The sequence below is a fragment of the Sebastes fasciatus genome, chromosome 17 (genome assembly GCF_043250625.1).
Source record: "Sebastes fasciatus isolate fSebFas1 chromosome 17, fSebFas1.pri, whole genome shotgun sequence".
Classification (NCBI taxonomy): domain Eukaryota; kingdom Metazoa; phylum Chordata; class Actinopteri; order Perciformes; family Sebastidae; genus Sebastes; species Sebastes fasciatus.
The window spans coordinates 11,247,666-11,261,911 of NC_133811.1; the positions used below are offsets into that span (position 1 = coordinate 11,247,666).

Here is a 14,246-nt window from a genome sequence, read left to right on the forward strand (position 1 = left end):
CTTTCTTTCTTTCTTTATTTGTTAATTTGTTACTTTAATGCAGAACATTTTTTTTAGAGGGCAACCAGCGCCCCCCAGAAGGTGGCACCCAAGGCGATTACCTACAGTATATGGTCTATATGGCCTATGCGGCCCTGATGTTTGTCATTGGGGGCGAATAGATATTTGAATAGTCTGAACCTGTATGGTTTTTTAGAACGAATTGTAGGATGTCATTTTGTGCCATTTTGACAGCCCATAGTGTGCATGGGCTGTGTCATCATGACTGTGAAATTCAATCTGATTAACACCGAACAGTGGGGGGGTTGTTGTGACCTCAATTCTTATCATGCTTTCCCATTTCTTCTACGTTATCTCCATCCTATCTTCGTTCTCTGCTGCAACACATCTCTGCATGCTACTCTACTGTATATCCTCACATTAACCTGAAAGACGAATAATGTTTCACTCCGACACGAACCCTATTGTTGCCACGCAGTATTGCTGCCTCACAATGCCGTTGCCTGGGAGACGTTTACCTCACCGGCATGGCTTTAGGTCTACAGTGATGGATGAGGGTTGGAGGTATCTGCTTACCCAGGTAAAATTACCTCGCTCATCAAAGAGTGTGTGTGTGTGTGAGCGGTGAATGATGCTCGCGGGGGAACATTGTGTGGTTGCATTAAACTTTCACACTCCTCCCTCTCTGCCGAATGCCTTTCTTTGCCCTCCACTCGCTGCCTTCATCCTGTCAGACTGTATTAAAGCAGCCCTGAGTTGTGGCCTGTAATAGAGCTAAGGCTGTATACAATGTTCTCTATGTAATGAGATGTTTGCACTTCAATTACTCTGCTGGGTCTGTAATCTGCATTATAGTTTGTGAATCTACACACCCTGACTGCGTTTCGTGATGTGGCAGCCACACACACACCCATGTAGATCAAGAGAAAAATCAAGCAGAGAATGGGATCCATTACCAACAGATTTACAAGGCCTGCATTTAAGTGTTCTCACACACATGGCTTCACACATGTAGAAAACAATGACTACACACTCGGACAAACACGTGGAATCCCAGGGATTGCGCAAAATGACCTCACCGCTCAAACAGCCAGCGGCCGAAGATGGGCTGCGCTGGACAAAGCAGGTAGTTGCGGAGGCTCTGTACGCCCTTGTGTGTGTGTGTGTGTGTATGTGTGGAGGTGATGTAATGAGCGCTGGCGCTTGGTCGGCGCCGCCCTAAGCCCAGCAATATGCTGCTGACACACAAACACAGAGATACCCTCTGATACAGGGTAGCACTCGGTCACACACCCTCACTCACAACTTTAAACACACGCTGATTACACAATAATAAGCAGTGAAGGCCATCACACACCCACAGCAGTGCTGCTGAATAAGAGGGTATTAAGCAATCTGAGAAGCAAATCAAAAACAGTAATATGCAGTAATGAAAAGGCAAAGAGACGGAAAAATCGGAGAGGTGTGTGTGTTTGTGTGTGTGCGCTGAGAAGTCGCTCTAATTAAAAAAGCATTGAGAGAGTGTTCCCTAAGAGTTCTCTCAAGGCTGAATGGGGCTTTGTGATTCGTTGTAATCTCTCCTCTTCATCGCATAACTCTAGGTCCAATCTGGCATCCAGGCTGCCTCACACGCACGCATGCACACACGCACGCTAAAAGACCTTGACACACACACACACACACACACACACACACACACACACACACCGCTCTGATGCACGGCTCTCAGGAATTCAGCACATCAAAGAGTGTTATTTTTCTTTTATAGGAGAGGAATCTGTATAAAATATAGCCGGTAGTCAGCGGTGGACTGCGGGGCTCTGGATCACGGACGAGCAGATCAGAGCCAGTCACGCAGGAATGACACAGCCAATGTAAACCCACCAACAAAGACATATTATAGTAAGAGCTGCATGTCATTGCGACAGAAACAAGAAGGCGCAGTGAGTCACTGGAGGATAGTCTCTCTTTTTGGGGCAGAAGTCACTGTGTTCTGTTGTCATTTGAAACATCAAGTCAAATGTCTGTACGCTACTACAAACATGCATCTTTAAGTTCAGATCTCATTAACATAGACTGTAGGGAAAAATGATGGCTGTATCGGAAATGGTTTTCTTGTTGTGCATTCAATATTTCCTATATGATTCACTTGTGAATCATCATCAATTTAGCATCCCTAATGTAGACTTCGCAAAACTGCAATTAAAATCTGTTATCATATGAGCAAAGGCAATAGAGACAGAGCACAATTAAGTCCCGCTAACACACCGGAGGGGAAAACAATTGATCGCTCTCCATTGACATTGTATGATGTCACTTTTGTCTGCTAGCAAACAACAGAAAAATCCTTAAAGGCTGCTGTGTGGTGGGATGCACTATCAACAGGGTAAAGAACCCAGAACTAAGATAATATACGCTGCCACACCGAAAAACTGAGCTTTTAAGAAGATAAGGCAGCAGCAGGAAGAATGGGAAAACTGTGGGATCCTGACACTAAGTATGCCGAAGTGTTAAGTATCAACTATTTTGTCCAGATGACACTTTTATATTACTATATTTCTGTAAGTTAAGCTAAAGCATTTTGACCTTATGCAACTTGTGTTATGGAACGGAATGTGGATAAATCAGAAAGCTATGCAATATTATGTTTGCAAGTGCCTTAGCTAAGTACAGTAGCTTGCTAACCGCTAACTTGTCTCATCACCATTTTAGTTATCAACTGCAACCAAACTTTCTTTTATATCTGGCTTTATTTTGGCCATAAATAAATTGTAATCCAAATTTCCCTCATGTGGAGTACCTGCCCTGGAGAATCTTTCAAAAAGATTTTATACAGGATACACCATTCAAATAATATTTGACGTTTTTTTCACTCTGTATGTGTTGCTGTGTCTCAACTCACTTACTTCTGTACTTACATTTGCTATTTTGAGTACATAAGTGCGTTCAAACTGAGAAGTATGGCAAAATGTGCTGCACTCTAAGTACCAGGATGTTGTACTGAAAACGTTGAGTGTGACACTTCTCTCTCAACGGTCGCCACCGAACTATACAAATTTAAATTATACATGTTTTTTTTTTCAACAAGTACCACTATACTGTAGTCACATAGAATCCATTATTGGGTTAATTTATCGTTCTGAATTGAATTACTGCCAATGCGGCGTGAGGTTTGAGACAACACTACCCTGTCGAAATGTCCCGCATTACGCAAGTAAGTACATAGAGTTCACAATGTACTACATGGAAGTGTACTAACAGAAGTATTTGAATTGAGACAGAGCATGTGTGAGGGAGAAATGGAGAGGGGTGATAAGTCATCTTTATTTACCCCAGGAGAATTAGACTATTTTCTTTTAGAACTATCAACTACTGAGTTGTAGCCTCAGTGTTACCTAAATGATTTATGTTTTTTCAGGCTCCAACCCTTTGTTGCATGTCGTGGAGCCAATTGTTTTCCCCTCTGATTGGCATGTGACATGATGCGCTCTGTCTCTATACATGTTTTGCTCTATCTGAGAATCTTTTAGGGCACTACTTTGTGCAGAAACAGAATTCAGACACGCAGACATGATGGAAATTGAATTTAGTGCACTAAGTAGCAATTAGGGGGCGATTTCAGATGTAGTTTATACCAACTGATTGAGTTGATTCCACTTGTGTCTAATGCAGTCACTGGTTCATGAGATTTTCTTGAAAGAGTCAACAGCAACTGAAACTAGTTGGATGACACTACTATCAAGATAGGACAAGATCAAGGTCACTGCTTAAACGGCTTGTGTCAAATAGAAACTTGTGTTAGTGAGTGATCGTTTTGCTTTGTACACACTAATAAAATGTATGAATTACAAGTACTGTAAACCTATGTGGGTCTGTAAACCAAACCAGCATATCAGTAGTCATATAGACCCAGTAGTTAGACAAGGGGACTATGAAGATTTGTGTGAGTACATAACTGTATACGTGTCTGTGCGAAAGTTGTCTTTATGCTTTGTCTCGTCAGGTTGGTGAAGTCATCCAGCGGGTTCAGGGAGAATGAACCGCAGCGAGAGAAAAATAAAGTGCAATGCTCCAATTATTTACTGGTGGGAAAACAGGCATCCCTCACTCTCTCTGTGGGAGACAAAGCGCCAAAGAAAACAAGACAATCCAAACCTAACAATTTGTTCACACACACAGGTGAGACAGAAAGCACCAGCCGTTCATTCTGTCAAGCGGCTACAGACCTCCTGTGTATGTCGACAGCAGGTTACCTTTACAAGATCTAGAAAACAAATCACGGCTGCATTTTGGAATATTGTGAGAATTACTACTTTCTGATTTCACAGATTTTCTCTCCAAAATAAAACTTTAAACCAATAGTAAACACATCAGCATTTACATTAGAACCCACCTCTGATCAAGTACAATTAGTTAGAGTTGAATTAAAAAAAAATTGTAATAAACAACATCACATGCTGTAAAACAATAAGGGAATGTGGTGAAATGTCATTATCTGCAACTCCCAGCTGGCTGGGTGTTCATGATTATCTGTGATCTGTTTCTTGGACATGCTTAGTCCTCCTTAGTCAGAAAATCAGAAAATCACTGAGACAAAAATGGCAAAAATATATGGTTCCCACACATTTTTACCATCAGTCTCTGACCACATCCTCAGCTGGGGAATTATTAGCCCAAATGCTAGTTAATCTTTGGTTTCAAATGGAGTCACTGTCTGTTACCCATCCAGCGTTCATAGTTCTCCATAGACCTTACAAAACCACAATGTACTGCATAATAAGGGATCATGGAGGTTCGTTTTAGGCGGAACGAGCACAAAAACCACAAACGACCAAACAAGGTCTGAAAGACTGTGAATCTGGATTTCCAAGAGTTGTTGGATAGTTACTACAGTAACACACACACACACACACACACACACGCACGCACACACACATACACAATGACAGAAGAGAAAGGGATAGCTTTGGACGTGGAACAAAAACAGGAAATGGGGACTGTGGGTAATCTCTGTGCTGCCGACCAAGCAAACGCATCAGTAAACAGAAAGGGGGATTAGACCCCTGTGTCAGTCTATGTGTGTGTGCGTCTCTTTTGCCAAGTTATAAATGTACAGACTGATGTTCTGACGATAACAAAATCCCTATTACTTTTACAACTTAATCCAAAAGTCAACACATTTCTCCGACACATCATGACCATACCGTCTGTGATCATGACAGACAAAACAAGACAGAATTGTACAGTAGAGCTGCCAAACAAGCAAAACATGGCTTCAAAACTCTGATCCTCACCTAAACTGAACCTTGACAAGGAATAACTTCTATGAGAGTCTTCTATGCACCTCTTATTAGAAACAGAAACTTCTTTCATTGATATCAGGCTGTGTTGACATAGAAACAATAACCTTGGTGATTTTACTAATGAACAAAATACATTTTCCTGGTTTGAAAGTCGCAGGCAGTTTAATGAAATTATATTTTAAAAATTTCTATCACATATTAATTGTTTGTTTTTTTCTAAATTTTTCCTCATTCATAGATTTTTTGGCCACTTGGGGGCAGCGCAACAGCTGTAAACACAACACTGACATCATGTATAGAGCCTTAAAAGTAAAGTAAAGTTGTTATGGCGAACATATTAGCTAACACACCTTTTAGCTCTGTACATCTCCACCAACTCATGAGGGAAATATCTGGCATTTTAGCTGCTAAATGCACAACTATGTTCACCAGATAGTTTCTAACTTTGTCTGTTTGCTGTTTGGTGCTGGATAAGTTGCATACTATGGGTTTAGAGTCTACAGAGACTTTTGCTGAAAACAGCTGCCTTCTGTGACTAAAAATGAGGTTCCTGAGAGCGGTGAGAGTGAACCAAAACCAACCCAGTCAACAGGAAAAATGTTGGCATTGGACATTTCTGCAAACCACGAATTGAAGTTAAATGGCGACATATATGAACCAAAAATACGTTTATATCAGTCTTGTATCACGCTTGCAGAAACGCAATGCCAGATGGTTAACGTTGTGAAACAAATGGTTAGACTTTTGCAACAATACTACTTGGTTAAGGTTAGAAAAAAGATAATGGTTTGTGTTCAAATAATAATGTGACAACATGACAACATAACGTAACAAACCGTAACAATGCAACAAAACCACTATAGTTAGGCTTAAGAAAGAACTACATGGTTGGGCTTAATACTACTACGTTTGTACAGTTAAAATGACACTGAGCGTTGTGAACATGGGACACAAACGAACAGCTGATTGTAATGTGACGCACGGTACACAAACACCGATCTCCTGGATGAAAGCCTTGTGTTTATTGGACCATCCACCTCCCCTTCCGCCTGCCCGGTGTGTCTCTTTTCGCTCTTTAAACTACAGTATATCAGTTGCTCTTACCAAATGCAAAAAACGTTGACATATCAGCGTATCCCTGGTTTGCTGAATGTCCAATGACAACATTTTTTCCTTGCGACTGGGCTGACCAAAATACCAACTCAAGCTGCGGGCCATAAAACCAAAACAATGAGCTGAAAGCCAATGCAACGCTCCGTAGAGCTGAGAGAAACTGCAGAGTCGAGCGATAATTATCTGTCGGTTCGTTACTATGAGCGACAGTTTTCACATTACACATAGTCACTTGATCTATTGTTTAAAATCACTAACTAACCTACTAAATACTATAAACACACAGCCAACTATAAAATGTACGCTAAAATAACCTATGCTAACACTACAATCTAACTACTCAATCACTCACTATAATCAATCCACACAATTTGCTCAATCGACTCTTCACTAATACTCCTCTCCACAGTCTGCAATAGTTTTAAAGAAGGGGGCAGGGAGGGGGGGTTGGCTAGTGACTATAGCTGGCACCATATACGTCACATGGCATCAGATAAGCCAATAGCAAAATTCAATTCATTCAATTCACCAGTAGAGGGCCGTCGATATTTACATAACACAATATGTAGACTTCAAATACTTAACACTAAAATGTCAAGTTTTGGACCTGAATCCATCAACAACACTACTAAATACCCATATAGATTGGATTAGTTACTCTTTAATGTAAAACATATTGATTAGCACAGCATTCATAATATCACTGATGATGATTATGATTGTATTAGTTCAGATTTAGACTAAAAATATGCTTTTTCGTGTTCATAAATACAGATTGAACTACAATGAGTAAATTCAATTTTGAGTTGAATTTTGTAAAAGGACACTGAGCCTCCTTTACTGATTTTAAATGAGCCTTTGATGGTCAAAGAATATTGAAAATGTGCAAAAGTCTTTATGTTTGCTTGGGGGGCATTTTCAGTGACAGGAGGCAAAGCTTGTTCTTATGTTTTATGTATTGTCACTCTGTATAAAAGCATCAGTTGACCACCTAACATTAAAAAAAGGTTAAGTATAAAGTCTTGACCCACTCACCTTTTGCAGGGTCATGATTCTGAAGTCCCAGTTTGGCATCCGTCACACCAATACCAGTTTGGTTTAGCCCATTTCTGAGGTTCTTCTTCCTCCTGCTCCCCTTTAACCAGCTGAAGGCCTGTCCCAGGGAGCTACCCGGCTTCTTCTGCCCACGCTGAGCCCTCGCCTCCCGGGCTAAGATATCAGTGATGTCCCTGGGCACCAGGTCCCCTGTAGACCTCCTCCGGGACATCCTGGAGGTTGGTCCTGGGAGAGAAGGCCCGGTACCTCCGCCCGGATCAGTGTGTCCTCTATCGGGAACAAGTCACAGGATCTGAACCCTCCCTGCTCTCCAGGGTTTGATGAACCCCTCGGTCCCTCTTTGGCCTCACTCAGTGTCTCTGTTTTTCCTGTCTGTCACCACCTGGGACAACAATGAGATCAGCAGGATGAGCGAGAGAGAGGGTGAGATGGAAAGAGAGAAAATAAGGTTAAAAATGAAACCCAGAGGGAGGACAGTGTGACATGAGAAAACACGAAAAAAAGAGCAGATTCATTAAAACAGGGAGATTAACTGTAATAAGCCAAACGCATGTTTTTACAAAATAAAAATTATGAAAATAAAATCAAAGGATAAAACAGGAAAATATACCAACCCAACTGTTAACAAAATGTAAGAGCATTCCCACATTGTCCTACTAAAGTTTTCCCTCCACTCGTCCGCCCCCGCTCCCCTTTTTCTATTCTCTCATTTTTGTGTATGTAGAGGAGAAGCTCCAGGGAGGCGAGCTGGACCTCTGCAGAGTCTATGTATGTGTGTGTGTGTGTGTGTGTGTGTGTGTGTGTGCATGCATGTGTGACATGTGGTTCACATCAGCAGAAAAGTGCGTACTGTACGGGTGAGTTGGAGAAGAGAAAGAAGTTCAATTCAATAAAACTAGCAGTGGAAAAATACTTACACGAGGCATACTTTTTACTTACAAAAAGACACATTTAAAGATGAATACATGCACTTCATCTGCTTCCTTCTGCATCACATTAGCAAACAATGCAAAATATGTGCTGTAAAATGTTCAGACAGGACATATAACTGTATGCAACTTACTCAGCGAGCGTGCAGTCCTCTCCTCCGCTCCCCTCTTTTCTCTCAGCCTGAGAACAGCTTTGCGGAGCATGTGTTTGTGTGTGTGTGTGTGTGTGTGTTTAGCAGAGTGAATGAAGCTCCATGCTCTGAGTCCCTCCCTCTGTATGAGAGCCAGCCTCTCCTCCCACCTCTCACAGTGTTGTTAGGAGTTAGCCACACCATTCCAGCGCTGGTTCCTCACGTTCCAAACAGCTGGTGTTTAGCATTTAAGCTTCAGTATTGAGTCTTTTAACTTGATGGGTCATTTCTAGTTTCTTGTCCAGCTGTCTTCCTTTTGTCTTTCCTCCTAGCCTCCTTTCTGGGGATCAGGTGCGGTCATCCCAGTCTCCTTCACGGGGGAAACCATTGGGTTACGAAGCATCAAGGAGGCTAGGAAATAAAAATACACACCTCGGACCAGCATATCCATAGCTTGATCACTCTATGAGACAAAATACAAGACAGAAAGCCTGGTGCAGCTCTTGTGTGGCTTTCACAGAGAGGACAGGTGAAGGCCCCTGATGACAAAGTTTGCTGGGAACCTACAGAGCAGTCCAGTGTTGAAAGGTGGTCTGGCAAAGGTGAAAAGGCTCAGCAGTTTTTTTTCTGCAGTCAAGAGGGAGTGGCTCTTTCCTGTCACTGTGCAGCCAGGTGGAAACCCGATACCCCTTGTTAAACATGACATACAATCAGACAGACAGGTAAAGCGAGTCCCAAGGGGCCAGTTACCATTAAGTCTCGTCCAGTTGTACTTAACATACAAGCTCTACCACTGAACTCTGAAGTCAGTTTCAAATTGCACTACTTTGGTGGGGACGAGACAAGCTGACATCACTGTATGTGTGTGGGTGGGTGGAAGGGTGGGTGGGGGGGAGACATTTGTCAGAAATGGGTGGAGTACATATGTGTGTCGCGGGACTGGCTCATCTGGTTTGAATGTGGAGGAGACCCACTGGGGTAAAAAGGGGAAGCAGGAGTTGGAGGAGGAGGTGACTCAGCCTTGGTGGAACAGACTGAGACAAGCCTGTGGCTACAGTCTACAATACAACTTATCAATTAGCAACATTCAATTCAGGGTATAATCTATGCTAATGGCACAGCACAGTATCTCCTTATAATATCGAAATATCTTCATCCAAGCAGAATAGACTGAACACGTCAAGCATTAGCGCACCCTGCCTCATGTTCACTTGCATTGATATGTCACTCAGGAATTAGAGCTAGATGATCTGACCGCCATTAACCTCTTTCAGAAACCATCAACAATTGACAAAACCCCCCACACCAATCTTTCTTGTCCTCTTTGCAAACAGTAGGCTGTAACTGACAAACAACCAACATCACGGGAGGAAACTTAAAGCGATAGTTTGGTTGTTTGGAAGTGGGGTTGTATGAAGTACTTATCCATAGTCAGTGTATTACCTACAGTAGATGACGGTCGGCACGCCCACAGTTTGGTGAAACAGACAGGAGTACCGTACGAAAGCAAAGCAATGTACTGCTGTGGGTGGGGCCGGCAGCAAACCGTATTTTAGCCACCTAAAAGAAATCAATATCAGTATACGCTATATTTAGAATATTTTCACCCCTTTACCTTGTAGTCAGACAGCTCTTTCCAATGGGGAACTGAAACCGTTTTATCCATCTATGTTCTCGCCAAAGGTACCAGACTCCAATAAAAAAAACTGTAATTTCACCTGGCAGAACACAGGAGTTTGTGCTGTATTGTGTGTCTATATTAGTGAATCCAAACTAACCAAAGTCACAATAACACACACACAAACTAACCGATCGAGGCAGCGGTAGACAAGCAACTCCTGTGTTCTGTGAGGTAAAATTTGAGAGCTTAGATAATGGCCTCAGTTCCACCTCAGAAACATAGACTGTATAACTGTCAGACGGCAAGGTAAATAATAATAATTGACATCAAGTCTATAATAAGAAAATAACTGTATATTTGCGTTATAATGTGTGATAAATATTACCCAACAGATTCACAAGGTCTGCTTCATCCATTATCAGCGAGCTAGTGGGTCACTGTCTTCATTTAGTTCCCGTGATGAGGCAGCTAAATTACCTGTCCGTTGAGATTCCTGGGCTAATTCTGGCACACGACCTAAGGATATCACTGTCAGTATGGTTGGCATATGCTGCAACTTTAATGGCCTTCATTCCTCAAGTAGATCACATACTCTCAGTGCTAGTCGGCAGCCTCTATTATGGAGAACATTCTGGAGAATCATAAGGATCACCTCTCAGCCAAGACTGGATTCATAATAATTAAAAGTTAATTTGCTTTTCCCAAAAAAAATCTGACCTGTTGCACATTTTCAGTAAGGGATGATTCATGTTTTTTCTGCGTTATGAGGTTTTTTGTGTGTGCGAGTGTTGGGTGAATCCATACTGTGTGCTGTTGGGAGGGGTTAAAATGAGTCACACTTTAGTTCACTCATGCCTAACAGATTGAAATGTTTTAACGTTTCCAAGGCGATACAATCGAAAACAGCCACTCTCTCTCTCTCTCTCTGCACGTCTGCGAGGGAGCTGCAGAGTGTCTGCACATTTGCAGTAAGAGGTTCAAAATCATTAACCGCCAGAACACTATGAGCCTACTGGGGAATGTATCACCAATCCTCCCCTACTCTGTTTCTTTTCTCTTCCATCTCTACTTTTCTCGCTCAACTGTTAGCTTCATTTGATGGCTATGTTAACATTCACACATTTCTATTCCTTTCCGGCTACAAAAAAAAATTGTACTGAATCTAAGACAGACGGGTCAAACATTTTAAGATAGTTGTGGAATAAGTTAAAATGCAATAGGAATACTGCACAAGTTTCGGATCAAGCATTTTTCTGTGCAGTTGCATCAAACTTAATTCTATATCATCTTTGGATGAACACAGGAATTCTGTTTATTCATGAAGACATGATTCTAGAGACATACTTACTTATTATAAGTCACTTTGGATAAAAAGCGTCAGCTAAATAAATAATGTAATGTAGCATACAGGATCTTGTTATGGATGTATAATAAATGTATGTATGATTATGATATTATGATGCAGAAAATAAGGCCGCATCTGGAATACTGCGAGCATATAAAGAAGAGCCACAAACCCATATAAGTTCGAACAGTCTGAAGACAAGTCCAAAACATTACAGCAAGCACAAGAGGCCTATGTTGTCTCACACAAGTAGAGATGTGGATACAATCTTAAATCACAAATAATAACATTTTATATCACAATATTTGTATATATCATGATATAATATATTGAGGACTTGATAGATTGATAGATAAAATGTGCTTCAATGGGAACTTTTGGATTTTTTTCAACCTGGATCCTATTTTTCCATGTTTTTGTGTGTAAGTGACTCTTGGGGACAACAATTTTTTAAATTGTAAAAAAGTATTAAAAGTATTTATCGAGAGCGCTGCAGCCGGCAGGGGCAATTGCGTACTGTCAATGAAACTAAAATTGCTTGTCTTTGCAATCCTACGCAGCCACAACTGAAATCTAATTAGACAAATACAGGGTTTCTGCAAGCCAGAAATGTATTGCAAGCCAGGCGGCCCACCGGGCCTGAGATGACTCCCCGCCGGGGAAAAAGCATCAGGAAATTATGTTTTTAAGATGTTTTTTAAACTAAAATGTAGCAAACTCCTTTAAGGAATAACTCAGTGTGTAGGTTGTGTGCTTAACATTAGCGAGTGTCGGTGTTTGCGGTCAAGAGAGAGAGAGACAGAAAGCCGCCTGCCACCGGTCCTAACAACTTTTCGGGTGTAAACCTTGAACTAGTATAATACTAATAATATTAGTGTAGCTTAATCTTTATCTGCAACTGTGCAGAAATACTGAGTTCAAACAGAATGAATAGATATGCAAAAAAAAAGAACAAGCTGCGTAGCATTCGAATTTTAATTTAGAATTAAAATGTCAACGTTATGCATGAAGCTTCAAACTATTCGGTACAGCTCTAGTAATACAATATCTGCACACATGTAATGAAGTGTAAGAATACAGCTGATATAAGGGATTCAAAAAAACAAAGATCAAACAATCTACTGGCGTAGTTGGACGCCTTGCTCAAGGACATTAGAAGCCTTGAGATCGATCAAATCACACAGTACCAACACAGTAATGACAGCAGCGTGAACTTTCTGTCAATGACCTGAGTGTGTGTGTGTGTGTGTGTGTGTGTGAGTGTGATTGTGTTAGATGTGACTGAAAGGAGGCTGCAGGCAGGAAATCCATACTGCCGGTTGGGATAAGCCCAGCTCTCTCGGACCAGCATTATCATTCCCGACCTGCCTTTGTCCGGCTACAGACACATTCTTTCTGCACCGACTGCTTCTCTCTGTTCAACGGCATACAATACTGAAACTCCATGAAAAAAAAACACCCAAAACAGGTCTCAAATGCACTTCTCTGTTGTTTAGTTGAACAAGTGTGTGCATGTTTATCCTCCAGTGCATCCTCAAAATGCATTACTGAGAACCAAAAAGTAATCGAAAGCACCGAGAAAGAACAAAACTCTCCAAAGTTACATTCCACAGTCCACTATTTATAACGTGAAGGATGGGAGGGGTGGAAAGAGAGGTGAGAGAAAGAAAACGAGGACAGAGAATCGAGGCATGTAATAATAGTTTCAGAGAGAAGAGGGAGAGGTTCCAGGTTGATACTCAGCTGTGAAACACACAGAGGGGATTCCTCTGTGCAACAGAGACAGCTTTGTCTCACCAGCCTACGACTGGAATAGATGTTACAGTGTTTGTTGGCGGCGAGTTGTGCTTGAGAAAGTGGTATGGAAAGAGGAATGAACGAAAAAGTAGTTCAAGAGTTAAAAAGTGAAAAGAAATAGAAAAAGGAGAAGGTAAAAAACTATTCTGCGACCCCACTGCACTCTAGTTTTCCCTGTCCAGACATGTTGTTGCCCTTGGTGGTAGGGACAGCAACTCACTGTCCATACCGCATTCCTCTGCCTTCAGTGGAGGCACATAAAGACTATAGGTTATAAGGTTGTATGGTTGTAAGAGCGGGAGGGATGTGTCCATTTTATTGCCTTAATGAGAAAAGGCAGAAAGAAGAGGAAATAGTCTAGTGAGTGTGAGATGAGGAGGACAGGAAAGAAAAAATATGGGGTTGAACCTGCTGAAAATGAAGCTGTAAGAGTTGTCTGTTGTCTGTTTTATGGTGCCTCTGGGGAACAATTTTGTCCAAGAGCCAGACGACAAGAGACAATACGGCTAATTCAATTTATTCAATTCCTGGAAATAAATTTACATGTCTGGCAGACGAATGACTCACCATACCTATCATCCAAAAACAATACAGTGTACATTGTCATATTGTAATTTATGTTCACTGCTATCACTAATGACTACTTCTTGAACAACTCCTGCTTTGAAGCCGCCTCTAAACACACATTTGTATCAACTGCAGTGCTTTGAACTTAAAAGCTGTGGTGTAAACTGGAGAAACTGAAGATCAGTGTTTCTATCTGTCTGATGCTATCTAGGAAAGAGGGGACGGGTGGGATTTCCACGTGTGTGTAACCCCGTCATAGATCAGCTCAGTGACCCCTAAGCCGTCCATCAAATTTTATGAGCCAATCAGTGTTTGCTTCTCCCCAGACAAGTTGAAGCTGGCCTGTTGATGGTTCTTGCTTTAAGTTGACATGACCCTTTCTGG

General features: G+C 41.6%; 1 protein-coding gene across 1 annotated transcript in view; it reads right to left on the reverse strand.

Annotated features, from left to right (window-relative positions):
- Positions 1-8,666, reverse strand: part of nhsl3 (NHS like 3) — a 48,096-nt gene extending 39,430 nt beyond the window's left edge. The window contains exons 1-2 of the mRNA XM_074613873.1: positions 8,536-8,666; positions 7,452-7,854 (exon numbers count right to left, since the gene is read on the reverse strand). Coding sequence (XP_074469974.1) covers positions 7,452-7,683 — 232 coding nt within the window. The 5' untranslated portion in view covers positions 7,684-7,854; positions 8,536-8,666. The remainder of the gene's footprint in view (positions 1-7,451; positions 7,855-8,535) is intronic.
- Between the last annotated feature and the right edge of the window lie 5,580 nt (positions 8,667-14,246).